The sequence below is a fragment of the Heterocephalus glaber genome, unplaced genomic scaffold (assembly GCF_053883595.1).
Source record: "Heterocephalus glaber isolate CG9 unplaced genomic scaffold, H.glaber_assembly_v1.0 deba00001497, whole genome shotgun sequence".
Taxonomy (NCBI): Eukaryota; Metazoa; Chordata; class Mammalia; order Rodentia; family Bathyergidae; genus Heterocephalus; species Heterocephalus glaber.
This window is the reverse complement of record NW_028258320.1, coordinates 71,865,424-71,881,016: the sequence shown is the minus strand read 5'-3', so window position 1 is coordinate 71,881,016 and position 15,593 is coordinate 71,865,424. Positions and strand designations below refer to the sequence as shown.

The 15,593-nt window shown below is 42.5% G+C and overlaps 1 protein-coding gene across 4 annotated transcripts in view; it reads right to left on the bottom strand.

Moving 5' to 3' along the window:
• Gpam (glycerol-3-phosphate acyltransferase, mitochondrial) overlaps positions 1-15,593 on the bottom strand; it is a 69,937-nt gene that overhangs the window by 5,242 nt on the left and 49,102 nt on the right. For all 4 annotated transcript variants that reach the window (XM_021253448.2, XM_087185299.1, XM_013070043.3 and 1 more), the window contains 13 exons: positions 15,339-15,435; positions 14,555-14,691; positions 11,746-11,845; positions 11,092-11,304; positions 9,159-9,272; positions 8,089-8,174; positions 7,207-7,322; positions 5,277-5,347; positions 4,275-4,539; positions 3,469-3,611; positions 2,257-2,334; positions 1,519-1,659; positions 424-613 (listed from right to left, as the gene is read on the bottom strand). In XM_021253448.2, the coding sequence (XP_021109107.1) occupies positions 424-613; positions 1,519-1,659; positions 2,257-2,334; positions 3,469-3,611; positions 4,275-4,539; positions 5,277-5,347; positions 7,207-7,322; positions 8,089-8,174; positions 9,159-9,272; positions 11,092-11,304; positions 11,746-11,845; positions 14,555-14,691; positions 15,339-15,435 (1,751 nt within the window). The remainder of the gene's footprint in view (positions 1-423; positions 614-1,518; positions 1,660-2,256; positions 2,335-3,468; positions 3,612-4,274; positions 4,540-5,276; positions 5,348-7,206; positions 7,323-8,088; positions 8,175-9,158; positions 9,273-11,091; positions 11,305-11,745; positions 11,846-14,554; positions 14,692-15,338; positions 15,436-15,593) is intronic.

The following is a 15,593-nucleotide window of genomic DNA, read 5'->3' as shown; positions in this document are numbered from 1 at the left end:
GCTGAACACACCCACAGGCTGTGCCCAGGCAATTCTGTCCCTGTATCTGCATGCAGGCCATGTATCTGACCACAGATATTCACCCAGAGACACAGACAGGTTCATAGCAACACTATGCGAAGTAGCTCAAACTGCAAACAACCCAAACATCCATCAGCAGCATGAGGTAAATGCTTACATATCAGAACACATCACAGCAACAAGAACAAAGAAAACTGCATGCGACATTATGAATCTCACAATCGACGTGAAGTGAAGAAAGCCAGACAGAAGAGTCTATAACTTGTCATTTAATTTATACGCCATATCAAAGCAGATAATAGTAATAACCTACAGAGAGGTCAGGATAAGTTTGCATTTTTCTAATTTTCTATAATTTTTAACATAGTCTTAAAAAGAAGTGAAAATGGTGCCTTCACATACCATAAACTGCAATATTTCTCTCTGTCCTGGTCAGCAGGTATTTGTGCAGCTTCTGCAGATACTCAGGCTCCGGAATAGGACCACTGAAGTTGTGGACGAAGATGGCAGCAGAGCTGTAGGCCTCCAGCAAGGGCCCCAGGAGCCTCTGCAGGAAGGTGAGGAACTGCTGGTGCTCCTTGGACTGGCTCACCTGCATGTAAGAGCAGGAAGGGAAGTCACAGGGCACAGAGAGGAGAAGCCAAACAAGCTGACGAGGACTTTCTGTGCAGAAGACAGCCACTCACACAGCACTATATGCAAGCAGCCTACTGCTCCTCTGCTGATCCTGAAATGTGTTCTTTATTGCAATCACTCACTTTTACAGTGTTTGAAGCTTGACTTCCTTGCACAACCACCAAGAAGAAATTTTCATAATTGAATGACATAATTATGACACACTGACATCACTGAAAACAGCTGCTGCTGAGGCTGAGCCCTCCAGAGTTCGAAGCCTGAGCACAACAGCCAGGGGAGTGTGCATAGCACTGTAAGGGAAACCACCAAGATCATCTCCGCCCTCCCCAGCTCCCGCTTCCTGCCCCTCAGGCCCCTGCCGGAGCGCAGCACAGCGCCATGGAGGAGGAAGGCCACCGTGAAGGGCTGCCTCTCCCTGTCCTGCTCAAAACACACAGGTTCACTGACCCCCCTCCAGAGTCTGGAAGCAAGATCACTGCCCAATCCCGAAACTGGCAGTGCACAAATGACAACAGAGAAATTCCGAAATGTCATTTGAAAATGAAAATGCTGCCTCATAGGAGCACAAGCAGCTAAACATCAGGTACCTGTGCACTGCATGAGTGACGCAAGGTACCATCTGTGGTCTTCTTCGTCCTGGTTTTTCAATTTTCCTTTCCTTTCCCACTTACCAACCCCCAAGCTGAACAATGTAAAGTAATAACTTAAACGGTGTGAGAGTCTTTACTAGCTAGAAGGTACCAGAGCCGCTCAGTGGGTGCATCAGATACAAATGAATGGACCAGGGTGCAAGTTCATCTGGGCGCAACAGAAACCTCAACTCATCGCTGTAACGTGCCCCTCAACTCTTCACCAAAGTACCTTCAGGTAGCAATCTCGCTGCTCCTCACCAAAGTCACTGTCTTCATCTTCTTCGTCACTCCGCCATGACAATGGTGCAGGAAGCTTCTTGTCCCAGTGCTGCTCTGCAAGGCCAGGACTGATATCTTCCTGCTCATCTTGCTACACCAAGGAGATGGCCAACAGTGAAGGGACACACACAGACATGAGCACGCCTGCCCAGCTGGCCCAGCCCAGGTGGCCTGCTCTCTTCTCAGCCCCTTCCCGCCTCTGTTGAGCCTCCCCCCACCCATCCACCTCCCTCTCCAACCACAGCCACCCAGCAGGGAGCAGGGGAGGGAGAGGGAAACAGGTGCCAGGCAGGCCAAAAGCAAATGCCCTCACATCTTCTGAATTAAGACCTGCCTACCTCCCTAGGCCCTGCCTTCTACACGGCATCTATCAAAGTTAAAATCTCATAGGAGAAGTATGCATCTGTGCAAGCTGTGAGTGTATCCACGTGTACACGTCATCTCAGAAAGCAACTTCTGGCGCCACAGAGTCAAGCTGGGATGTGCTTAGATAATGCCACTCACACAGAAGAAACCAAAATAGTAATCCCAAGAGGCATTTACTATCCTCACTGCATGACTATGCAGAAAATAGAATTATGAGTTAAAATAACTGGCAGAAATAGAGGTTTAAGTAATGGGTAGAAAAGATAAGGAAATGAAGAGCAAGAAACTAAATGAAGACAAATAAAGCAAGACTTGCTCTTACCTCGGCCACTGTAAGAATGCCATACTGAATGAACCTTCCTACTGTTTCATGGCAAACTTGGTAAAAAGTCTGGCAGGGCTGAAAAGAAAAGTCATTGAAACGTTACGCGTCACTGTTCTGCATTTCTTTGCCTACAGACAAAACGTGTGCAAAGTGGCTGCCAAATCCATTCACTCCATCACCTAATCCACTCTCGCGGGCCAGTGTGAGTCTCATGATTTCCACACTCACTCCTGATAAATGCCTGGCAATTAGGCTAGTGCCTCAAGCAGGGCAGACCACTCCCCCGGGACTGGTGGCGCACCTAACCCAGCACCACCTGCAGAGGGCGCTCCTGGGCGGTCTGTGCCCTCAGAGGAGCAAGCTCTATTGAGGGGCAGCTTCTCAGGCTCCCACCACCTGTTTCGTTTTCTTTATGAGACAAACTCTCTGCAAAGCCCATCTTACAAAACAGTTCACAAAAGTAGTGAATGAGAAAACACAACATTCCAATACCTCAAAAAGGATCCAAGTAAGGACGAGGTCAATCACACCATCCCATTACCCAGTTCGTCCAAAACAGGTTCCCCCAAAAAGGACCACCCAGCAACCACACACGGAGGATGTGGGGCTGCTCAAAACACAGGTCCTCATAAACGGCTCAGACAATCCACATAGGGGGCAGAGAGCACAAGAATACAAATAAAATATGGTTCTATTTGATGATTTTGAGGGGGAAAATATATTGCCTAAAATGTGGGCCTGTTTCAAATGTATAAAAGCGCTGTGATAATAAATACACACTTTTACTGCTGGGCCTTAGTTTCCCATCTATAAATGGATGGGATGTTGGACAGATGACTACCAAACTGTTTCTGACTCTCCTGTCACCTATGCTTTTATCAACAGCAGGTGGCTGTGTTAATTACTGATAAACCACTGACCCAGTGCCTTACGCACAATAAAGGCTCAGTGACTTTGGATGTGACCAACTGAGACAGCTGAACAATCTGTCTTCTCATACCTCAGCTGCACGAAGGCTCCATGGGGCAGTAAGCCAGATACAAATCAAGATAGCTAGTGCTGTATTGGTTTGGTGGCAGTGAAACCCAGAACTAGAAGAAAAGCCTGCAAGAACAGGCCGAAAGTCCTGTGAGAAATGAAGACGGTTTCTGTTTTCATACAAATATTCAAGTGAGAAAGAACAGGTAACCCCGAAGAGCCTTCACTCACAAGAGAAATGGTGCCTTCATTGGAGAGCAGATAGCACAGGCTGGCGGCTTTCCGCACCAGCTGCTCCTGGCTGACCATGCTGCCAGAGGTACTGGAGGGCCCTCCTGAGCCCCTCTTGTTCATAACTGCATACAGGCTGCAGGCTAAGAAAATAAAAGGCAATAATAGTCACTGCCAAAATGTCTCCAGGGAAAGCTGCAACTGGTCCAGTAACCCGGGTTCACCTTAACAGAGTGTTCATATATCATAAACAGTGGCCTGCATTCGCTGGAGAATTTTAAATAAAGCCCCACAGGATTCAATTCCTGTGATTCCAGGAGATCTCAACTCCATCGAAGAACTTCCCGAGGGCTCAGTTCCCTCCGCTCTCCCTCCTATGGGTTCTCCAACTGCTGGGTCTTCCACTCTCTTCACTGCCTTGTGTGTCATCTCAATTAGATTTTTAGTTCCTGGACAGCAAGCCATCCTGCCTCTCTTCCTCAGTAGTAAGTATATCATTATGCATCCAGTAATTCAGTAACTACGTGTCATAGTTACAAATAGTGATATGGGAGCAGGTGACATTTTCACTTAAAAACTAAAAATACAGGCCAGGGATTTAGCTCAGTGGTTCCGGTGTCTGCCACACAAACACAAGGTCCCGAGTTTGATCCCCGGTACAAAAAAAATAAAAATTAAAACAATAATAAAAATACAGCAATGCAGTCCCCAAACAAGGGGCCATTCTCCAGAACACCCACCGCCATGTGTGTTAGGCCTTTCTACGTTCCAAGAAAATACTTGAATATGTTTCAGGCCTGGCATACCTATGATAGCCTCCATGATAAAGACAGGAAGTACCCCGCTGCTGTAGAAGTTGAGTTCAAAGACTGACGGCACAGTTGTGCTGGGAGTAATAAAAAATTCACCGTTCCTGCTGGTGTGCGTGATTGTGACGCAATTTCCCAGCAGCTGTATAGCATGCATGACAACATCTTCTGAATTTCCTGAGAATCCCAGGTCAAAATCACGAGCCAGAACTTCCTCCTTCATCACAAAGAAGTCTTCCACCAATGTGGAGAGATCAATCCCCTAAAGAGACGAAATGGCATCATAACAGTGGAAAACCTACTTCCCGAAAGGCCAAGGGGCCAACATTCCGGGACTTCTTGCCTTGGCTTTCCCACAGCTTGTTACTCTGGCACCTACAGAGACAGGCCCAGATCAGCAACGCAGCGCAAATAAAAACCACTGCAAAAGCGGGCCCCCCGCAGCGTCATGACTCCACCTGCCAGAGGCCACGCTGGCCACGTCGTTTAGGAGGGTGTCACAACCACAAAAAGAAGGGAGAGCTATCTGACAGAAGTGCTTATCGTTTAGCAAGAGCTTCCTTCATTTTAAATACTGTTCCACAAATATTTAGGTGGTAACCATACACTGGCACTATCTGGTGTTGAGAATGTGACTGTCCCATAGCAGAGCTCAGACAAGTCACTGCAGGAGGGCAGTGAGGGGTTCTAAAATGCAAATCAAAGCATTTGGACTCACTACCTGAACACATACTACGTGTCAGTGAAATGTACTTTATTTATTTTAATCACATTAATCAAAAAATGTCTTATCACTTCATGTATTAAATATCCAACTTCTCCCCACGTGCCTCTTTTACCAGCTTTGTAAACCCCTTTGGGCAGGGCCCTTCTCTCATTTCACTGTTTATCTCACAGTACCAGCCAGGAGTGGCCAAATCTACCCTGAGGAAGTGTCTGAGAAGCTGATAAACATTCTCGGGCTTTCCACGGAGCTGCAGGTAACATCTCAGAACCTACCTGCCTGTGTCTGTAGAGGAGCAGGCAGGCCACAATGTGGGTGGACATAATGGCACAGGACTTGCTAGCAGCTGGAAGGCAAACACAGAGCTTAGTTGCATTTTTCTTTTCTAATACAGCTGAAGCCCTTTTAAGGTACCTTAACTGGAATCAGGAGTATTTAAAACCGTAACAGTCCTCCACCGTATTTCCTCTAACTGTAATGTGCCGAAAGGAAGCTATAACATTCCTTAGTGCCAGTAAAAGGAAGCTCATTAGACATCACCATTCAACGCGCCAGGCCACAGGTCCACCATCAACCCAGGCCAGTGGAACCATGGTACTGAATGATCAAGGGATGCCTTCATCCAAGTACCAAGACCCAAAGTTGGAGCCTGTTCCAGAATTCTACTTCATATCTCTCGTTCATGTTTCTTGACTCATTCTCATTCACCACATTAAAATGGAAGTGTAATAAAGAGCATAAAAGAAGATTTGAAGTCAGAAAAATCTGGGCTCAAATCCTAACTTCTACATTAATTAATTTCATGACTTGGGGACAATTACATAGATTTCTGAGCCATAGTTTCAAAAACACCACACAGCTCACTGATGAGAAGGAAATAAGGAGCAAGCAAAGACTTACAGCAATGGGTACTCACTTTCTCTTTCCAACCTGGCCCAGAGATGAGGATGGACACAGAAATACATCTGGTATCATCCACAGTGCACAGCCTAACTCTGAATTTGTAGAAAATTATCATATAATTATGTGAATTTCTATGGGATAATTTGAAACAAGGATATTATTTATGAGTTTTCTGAGCAATTACAGCGAATTCATGAATCTTCATTCACAACTGAAGTTTCCAGTGTTTGGAAAAAAAAGTATTCAGTACCATATTTATAGCCATTAAAAACAGCATTTAGAGAGTTCTTAAAAACATTAATAAAGGTGTTATCAGTGGAGAATAGCATGATATAAAACTGCAAAATATGCTCAGAGACCTGACGGCAACACCACTGGTTACTGGGGTAGCAGGTTTGCTACTTATTGAACCTCTATTTTCCAACTTTCCAACAACTAGCATGCATATTTCCTGCATCCAGATCACAGGCAGGGGAGATGCACAATCAGGTGTGCTTAAGATGGACTCGGAGTGTGGTGCAGGGACAGCACTGCCTAGCATCGCGCGGCTCTGGGTCCCATCCCCAGCAGCTCAAAAAGAAAAAGAAAGAATCCTCCGGAGGAGTCAAGTGAGAAAAGGAGCAGCCAGGGTGGAAGGAGTGAGCATCGCCGGCAATTCCGCTGTCCTGGAGAAGAGACCCTGCAGACTGAGCACCCGCACCACAGCGCTGGCCCAGGATTTAGAGCAGCCCCCCCAACAGTGCCCAGGCTGCAACGAGGACCTTAAGGAAGTTCGCAACGCTCAATTCACACCCGGCCTGGAGTCCTGTGACCGAAGGTATTTGCGCACAGTGACTCCACCAAGCAGAGCAGCAGCTCCCAGAGTACAGGATCATTAAGGATCCCATTCATGTTCCCCTCAGCTACAACGAAGCTGTAGCATATGAGCCACTTAGTATTTCCTGAATAAAAATACTCATGGGGTCAGAGGTGAAAGGGACACACACAATAAACCCACATGTTGTACCTCAAATTAGTTCAAAGCACATTCATAAGCAAAAGAGGCCACAAATTTGGATGAAACTGTTTTTGAAAAGGACAAGAAATGCCACATGAGCACCTGAAGCTTTCCCAACAAGTTTTACTTGTATTCCCTCAAATCCCCCAAATCACCTTCTTTCCGACACTTTACCTCTCACCTGCAGATTAGGTAACTGATCCAGAAGGGCAAACTATCCTCAGCAGACTCGGAAACCCATGCAAGTTGCAGGGCACCATGTTGAATCTGAATTGCAGAACTGAAGACTGCAGAATTCTACTTACTGAACAGAATGTGCTCAGCCAGATTTGCAATCAGCCTTCTCCGGAAGAATTCATCTGCTGCATTTCTGGACTCGTTATTGGACATGTCTGTACCTTCAGCAGCAGCATCATTAGGTCTGAAAAGACTCTGAAAATCAGTCTTCTACAGCCCCACTCTTTCACAAGGCAAGCTACATGGACTAGTCTAGAAATGTACTGGCCACTTCAAATTACTACATATTTTAAACTTAAGCCACAGATGAATTATTTCAATGGGTTGTTTTCCTCCATAATACACTTTATTATTTTAATATATTCCCTTGAGTAAAATGTTATTCAATTATTATTAGAGAGTCTATTGGTATATTACTTTCAAAATTCACTGCAAAAAGAATGCAAAAAGCAAGATGCCACATTTTAAGACATGTCCGAAAACTCAATATATTCACCTATTAAAGAAAGAGCTTAATGTAAAAACATCATACTCAATACATTCACCTATTAAAGGAAGAAATTAATCAAATTTCTCTAAGTTACAATTCAATTTGAATTCTGGAAAATTCAGATAGCAGAATACTGTTTCATTTATGCACAATATGCATAACCTAAGCTACTACCCAAGAAGAATTCAATTCAAATATTCCAAAGCATAAATCAAATAAGAACTCTTACACAATTTACAAAATCAAAGATTTTACATGCACATAATCAATAACCTCCAAACTAATATTAAAACATATTTTAATATCCTTTATCATATTAAGAGAAAAGATACTCCAGTTCGGAAATGAATAAGAAGCAGCATGTTCTTAATAAAGTTAAGTAATCTACTTCTCCAAGCAATATTAGAAATATCAGTTGATAGTTTAGTTAACACACACAAAAAAAATCTACAAATCTTACCTTAAAGGAAGTATAGCTGGTAACAGCGCTTGCTCCAGATTAAGTGGAGCAGACACAGGTTTCTGACTTTGACTTTCTAAATATTCCTGGGGGGTGGGGTGGGGAGAGTACATGATCAGTAGCCTTACTGTCTCACTTTCATATCAACACATAAAACATATTTTGATCTTCAAAGGTTAAAAGAAAACTGTTTATAAATAAGCCATGCTATGGAGCATGGGAAGTATCTTCTCGATCCTTCTGTCTTCAGAAGTTCAAAATTTCACTCATAGAACGTTATTAAGCATGAAATTTAAGACATGAAGACACAATGAATAGACTGATGTGTAAATAAAATCATTTTAAAATTTAAAAAAAAATTCAACTTTTCTCCTATCTTCATGGAAATTACTTGACATTACCAACATAAGCAATAGTGATAATAGTGACAGCCATACTTTTTGAAGAAAACATAGCAACCTGGGAGTCACGTAATATTCAAAAGAACTTCAATCCAAATCATATGAAAATGGAGAAGCTGTGCAACAGTTTACAAAAATGAAACAATAAAGAACAAGTGAGTTGAAATGGTGAGGTTCCTTTAAGCCAAAAGCGTTTAAGACTACAAAACATTTAGGACAGCAGCTGGAATCTTTTAAAGTTGACCCAAGAAGTAGAACAGAAGTAAGGTCAGTCCTCTGTTCCTTATCCTTGGGTTCTTTGCCATCCTCTTCTTTCTCCCTGACCAACTTGAAAATTGTAGGAATTTAAAATAGCAAGGACCTGAGTAAACTGAGAGTCCCAGGCTTTACTGAGGATGACACTGTTAGCCTTCTGGGTACTGGATTCCACTCAGTAGGATACAGCATCATCCTATCAGTCTTACCCTGCTTATAGCAATAAGCACTGAACCTCTTATCTCCCAGAGACAGGCAGATTTTGGAGGAAAATTTAGGAGATGCCATTCTTATGATATTCCTCATTTTGTAGAAGAGGAAACAGAGACCCCAGTCACACAGCAGTGAGGAGGGAGTCAGGACAAGAGCCCAGGTTTTCTGCTCCACGTCAGTGTTGTCCCAACAGACTCTCACCTTTAAGGAAAACGGTTGTGCAAAATCCACTCGGACATAGCCATAGTTTTTTCTTAACATTCTGATAACACCTCTTGCTACACTCCAAAGGCTCTCATTCTTCTTAGGTTTGCCCTAAATTCCAATAGCAGAAAAAAGAAAAAAAAAAAAAAAAACAGTGAGATATAAAGCTAACACTTGTATATTCTTTTTTCAAAGAATAAATTTGTTTATAGAAACCATAGGTTCATCTTGAAGAAGACAATAACAAAGAAAAGAAAAGTAAATTTTTCATTAAGTGAGACCTGTCAGAAAATGTTTAGTATTCAAAGATGCTAAAAGATGCAATAGTCATTAGGAGAGGTAATTCAGTCAATGAAAAACATCTGACACTAGTTCATTTAGTACAATGTTCACATACCCCACAAAAATACAACTGTAAGCCAGTGAAGGGCAAAATGACATTATACCCTGAGAAATTCTTCTGTAAGTTCTCAGATAAAAATGAGATGCGAAAGAAGCCACTTATTGAAGGTCTGTTGATCCCTGGATTATAAATACCTAACTTTAGACACTAAACACCAAAGTCAGCCTCATAGTGGCCTTTGAGCTGATTATTCATCTAGGAACCATTTACTGAGTATCTACATAAGGTACAAGGACACCTCACGACACAGGACAAGCAAGGTAAACATTAAGCACACAGTGACGACACATGGAGAAGCATGTGAGCCAGGTAGTTACCCAGGTCTGTCACTTAATATTTTAAGCCTCCAACTGCCATGCGTCCTTGGACTTCTCACATTGTTTGAAGCTATAATTCTGAAACAAGTACTTTGCCCAAGACTTCCGTGCTAAATCAGAACAAAGCTAAATTCCTGGGGCACTCTTATGCGGCTGGTAGGAGTTGTAAGTTGGTAAAACCATTTTTTACCAACTGCTAAAGTGTTTGCCAGCATTTCCTAAAGCTGAACACCCCCTACACACATATCACACATATATATACATTTTTCCCTATCAATTCTATTCTAGGCTATCGAGCAAAATTCATAGATTCCAAAAGAAGTGTATAAGAATGATCATGGCCAAACTTTTTTTCAAATAGTACTATAGATACATTGTAATTTACTTATATATTAGAATAATACACAAGGGGCTGGGGATTTAGCTCAGTGGCACTGCGCCTGCCTCACAAGATCCTGAGTTGGATCTCCGGTACCAGAAAAAAAAAAAGAATACTACACAGCTGTAAGAACAAAGGAACTGTATACAGCAACATGGATGGATCTCACAAACATCTCTGCTTGAGCAATGGAAACCAGATGCAAAAGAGTGCCCAGTGAACTACCCCGTTTATGAAAAGCTCAACATGGACAAAACTGATCTGTAAGAACTCAGACAAGCGGTTACCCATGAGCGGGTAACAGAGGAAGGGTACAAGAGGAAGAGCTGCAGTCCTGATGATAGTACTCCTTCACCTAGGCACTGGTTACATGGGCCGTGTTCACTCTGTCACAACTGCATCTGCACGCTTACGATTTGGCACTCTTTGGTAACTACTAGACTTCAATTAAAAGTTACTGAAAAAATTCCTTCTCAAGCTAATATACAGTTACTTTGCTGACACAACCCCGCCAGTTCTTCAGGTTTCATTAAAATCACCACATAAGCAGTGGGCCTGGGGAAAGTAAACCACAACAGAGACGACAACTCGGCGGCAAGTGTTCTTCCCTGCCCTGTCCCACGACGGGGCCAGCACTGACTCACTCACTGCCGCTTCCCCTCAGGGCAGACTCTCCCACGCTCACGATGGACATGAAGGGCCTCACCACGCCTCCCATCCATGTTGCTTACAATGCTGCAAAAACAGTGCACACCAAAAAAAACACGGGCAGCTGATTCTAAAAGCAAACCTAAAAAGCAAAGACGAGTTTCACATAGGCAGTCCTCCTACCAGTTGTTCGCCGTTGTAGTGACCTTCGATTATCCGATCATAGGAGATTCCAACAGGTATTATCAAGACGTCCGGGGTGGTACTGGTAGCCAGCGTGTCCACCACCACTGACAGGAGTCCCGCCCTCGCACAGGAGGTCCGCCCACTCCTGGAGCGTGTGCCTTCCAGGAAGATCTCCAAGAACTGCTGCTGCCGAAGTAGTTCAACTACGTGCTAGGATATGAAGAGACAGGAGAGCACGAATTAAGATCACTTGGCCTAGAATGAGCTCAGAAAAATTAAATATTAAGAAAAAATGAACTTCACTACCCATAAAATATTTCATTCACAACAAATGTAGCAAAGCAGCCCTGCCAACCTTATACTTTAGTGACTAGAAAACATCAAACTCATACTTAACCAATAATCACTCAAATTACTCAGAGAACAGTTTTTTTAAATCTCAACCATTCACAACAAATGTAGCAAAGCAGCCCTGCCAACCTTATACTTTAGTGACTAGAAAACATCAAACTCATACTTAACCAATAATCACTCAAATTACTCAGAGAACAGTTTTTTTAAATCTCAACCCAGTCAAGTCTCTTTCTCCTTCCACCCAATCATATGATTGCTACCATCATGGCTGTAAGGATAATTCATGGTCATACACACCCCATGCAGCAAAGCTCTATAAAGAGTATCTTTTCGTCCATCTGGTGTTTCGTCTAGCCTCCGTCGTATGAAAAAGCCCCCGAGCTTATGGATCAAGGTACTGTAAATTCAAGAATGCATCAATTATTTATAAGGAAAATGTAAAAAGGACATCAAATTCCAAGTTACTTCATAACGCTTGCCACTGGATATAAACCACATGTGTCGTGTGAGTGTAGATGAGAAGTGTAGACTTTCTTTCATTTTCCACGTTACTGATGTGTTTCGTCCGTTTACTGAGCAGCCTGTGGAAGACTACGCCATAGAATGAGGTTTTACCACATCGGTTCCAAACCAAAAGGAGTTTGGATGTATCAGTCCACAAAGGTGATGGCACAGCTTGTAAGAGGATTATGAAACACCTCTAAGTTTTAGACCCTACCCACAGTCTCAAGACACTGACCCTTCGACATGCGGAAATCTGACCATGGCATTTTACTACAAAAATGAAAAAAAAAAAAAGAAAAGCTCCTTCGAGAAAAGGAGTAACTACTGCTTAAAGAGGTTCCCTGTGAGATAAGAACAACGGTTTTATTAAACTGAAACCAAACATAATCTTTACAAGATAGCCAACAAATGTGCTTCATTTACTCATACATGGAATCAATCATGCTCACAACCCTACATCTCTTGCTATAACACTGATGAATTCTGACATGAAGTTGAAATTTTGTAAGTCAAATGTTCCCAAACTCACAGCCTCTTCCTATTATATTCAAATAGAATAATACTAATATAAACAGGAATAAATATTAAGTGATATATTAAATATTAATATATATTTTGGTAGCCTCCACTGTCAGTAAGAAGGAGACCACAGTAAGATGTTACCAAACCTTAATATCACTCCTTGAAATTAAAACTCTGTAAAATATATCACGGGATGAGCCATTTACAAAAATAATGCAGTATTTGTGACTTTGTAGACTGGAACATAACAAAAGAAAGCCCCAAATAAATAGGCTATAATCTACAGTTTGCTAAGTCTGAAGGGAGGATGAGCTAAATGTGGACTAAAAAAGTTCATGAAGAGGAAAGTTTAGTTATAAGAAATGATGATTCAGTAAGGACTTTCAAAAGATCCTAGTTGAGAGTCAACCATGAAGGTAAGAGTATGTGCGTTATCCTGATTACTACAGGCAGCCTCTCTCTAGAGCCCCAATGGACTAGTCCTCTTCCCTCTGAGATATGCCTACCACCAACTTTCTACTGACTTTCTAATCTGGCTTCCCAGGTTCCTTGATACTTGGCAGAGGCACCCAGGAAAGTGTACAGGAATTCCAATCTCAGAAAGGCAGCTCTCCTGCACGGTTCTATCACAGCACACTGTAGTTAGGTGTCTGTTTCTCTGCATTCCCCAGTGGACTATAGGCTATGTGATAGCAGAGACTGTGTCTAAAGCTCAGTTGGGTAAATATCACTGACTGTATGAATGAACAGCTTCTCTTCTGATCGCATGAGTCTGATTAGCTCCAGAACTCTCAAAGCCTAGAGAACGCTGAGCCCTGGCATGAAGGAGGAGCTCCCCGGATTGCAGGGCTGAAGCTCAGACTTAACAGCACACAGAGGGGATGATGCCACCTCATGAAACTCTACCTGCAAAACCCGCCAGTCCACTTTCCTTCTAGCCGTTCGTTCTCCAAATTCATCCTCCTCTTACTTCTATTCACAGGGCTCACTTTAGAGATGTTTTGTGCTTTGAAGTTCAAAAGTTCAATTTCTCCAACCAGCTCAACCTGCTCCTCACCAACCCTTCACTGGGGATCAGACCTACTATCTACCCAGCTTCCTAGGTGGAAAACAGCCAGAAGTCTCATCTGCCCCCTTCTACTGAGCCCCAAATCTGGACAGCACTGAGTCGTATAAATTCAACTTACTAAATACTTTTCAAATCTATGCAGTCCTCTTAAGAGCACTGCTACACTTTTGATTTAAACCTTCATTTTTTGCCTAAACCAGTGATGGTGAACCTTTCTGAGCTTTCAACGATACAAACAGCCTGCTGCAGCACACGTGCCACAGGTTCGCCACCGCTGGCCTAAAGTATCGTAACAGGATCAGAACTAATTTAATTCCTCATCCAGAATGACCTTTCCAAATGCAAATGTGAACACGTCATCACTCAAGAACAGAACAGACTCTGAACTCTCAGCCTGGAGCTTGTTTTGATCCAGCTCTCACTACCCATGCAGCTATCACCTCCAGACTGATCCTTCCTCCCACATCCTGTATTCTAACTTCACCTAATTATCATCACATCCCAATCACCCATGCTTTTGACTCTCTTTGCCTTTGCAAATACAGTTTCCTCTGAATGGAATGCACTGCACTCTCTGAAAACCACTATAAATCACCTTCAATAATACACCGTACTGTATCCGAGTCTGCTGAACTACAGGGTCGAATAGCAGTGATGGTTATCCTTATTTACCTTTCTGCTAACACCAGCACATCGCCTCCCTGCTGACAAGCTTGGTAATTTGCCACCTTGCCCTCCTTCTAATTGTCCTTTATTCACATGATTAATGTTGCCCATCAAATGTAGGTTTTCATAGTTCAGCAAACATCCCAAATAAAGTACAAAAATAATAGTCATAATCTTAATGTTGTTTTCAATTATCTAAATTTTATACAATAGGCAAGCACTATTTTTATAATGCAAGAGAAAAGCCTAATGTCATCTTTAAAATAATATGTATCAAAAGGAATAACAGAAAAGTCAAGACATAATCTTTTCAATACCACAAATATCCAAATAAACTGATCTCACCTGAAGATTGGGATGTTGAGATTATTGCCCGAAGCGATGTACGGTGCTTTGATGTTATGGCAGAAGAGAATGAAAGTGACCACCAGGTAGTCAATGTGAGATCTGTGGACTGGCAGAAATATAAGTGGCAAATTTGTCTAGTAGAGAGAAAAATACCAAACGTGAGTTTCAGATATAAAGTAGTCACGTTTTGCAATTCCACTTGGTTAGGGTGACTCAAATGCCAGCAAATCAGTGACTCACTCTTTTAAAACATTTTCCAACAATATGTTTAACATCGTCTTTCAATTTAATACTTACATAGCTAAACACAAGAACAGCTCTAACAACAGAAATGACTTAAGGAAGAATAATCAAGAGTTCAAGGTAACTCCGTATTTCTTCTGAGAGGCAGCCCTAATTATGTAAAAAGAGGATGGGTTCTTGGAGTCAGATTTGGTTTGAAATCCTGGACAAATCACTATCTGTGACTTGGGATAATTTCTTAATTGGCATAATTGGGATAATTTCTTAATTTATGTGGGCCTCATTTCCTTAAGTAGGAACTGTCCACCTGATTTTTAGGGTCGTTGGGAGGTATATTACAAAGGACTCCTACAGATTGCTGATAGGTCCTCCTTCACCCCCTCCCCTTCCCCAAATACAGACACTGCATTTATCACCAAAGGGCAACAGCTTCCAAATATGTTGAAATACACCAGAGTACACAAGACATCATTTCTCAAACTCCAACATCATTCTCCAAACGGGCAAAATGGAGGGACAGAGTCCCAGAAAGTCTTGCCTCAGTTGCAGCTTTAACCATCTCCAGTTGGCCCTTGTGAATCTGAATGTTCCAGAAGAAGCTGTTGAACAGTTTCAGCAGTATCCACCCAGTCAGTCTGAAAGAAAAGACCAAAATGTGAAGCTATATACACGTTTGTATATGTGAATATGTGTATAGGGGACTTTTGTCTACTGAAGCTTCTGAACCTACAACCGAAGAGTACTTCTAAATCCTTGGCAGATGTGCATGCAAGCCTGTGCATCTAACTTGCAG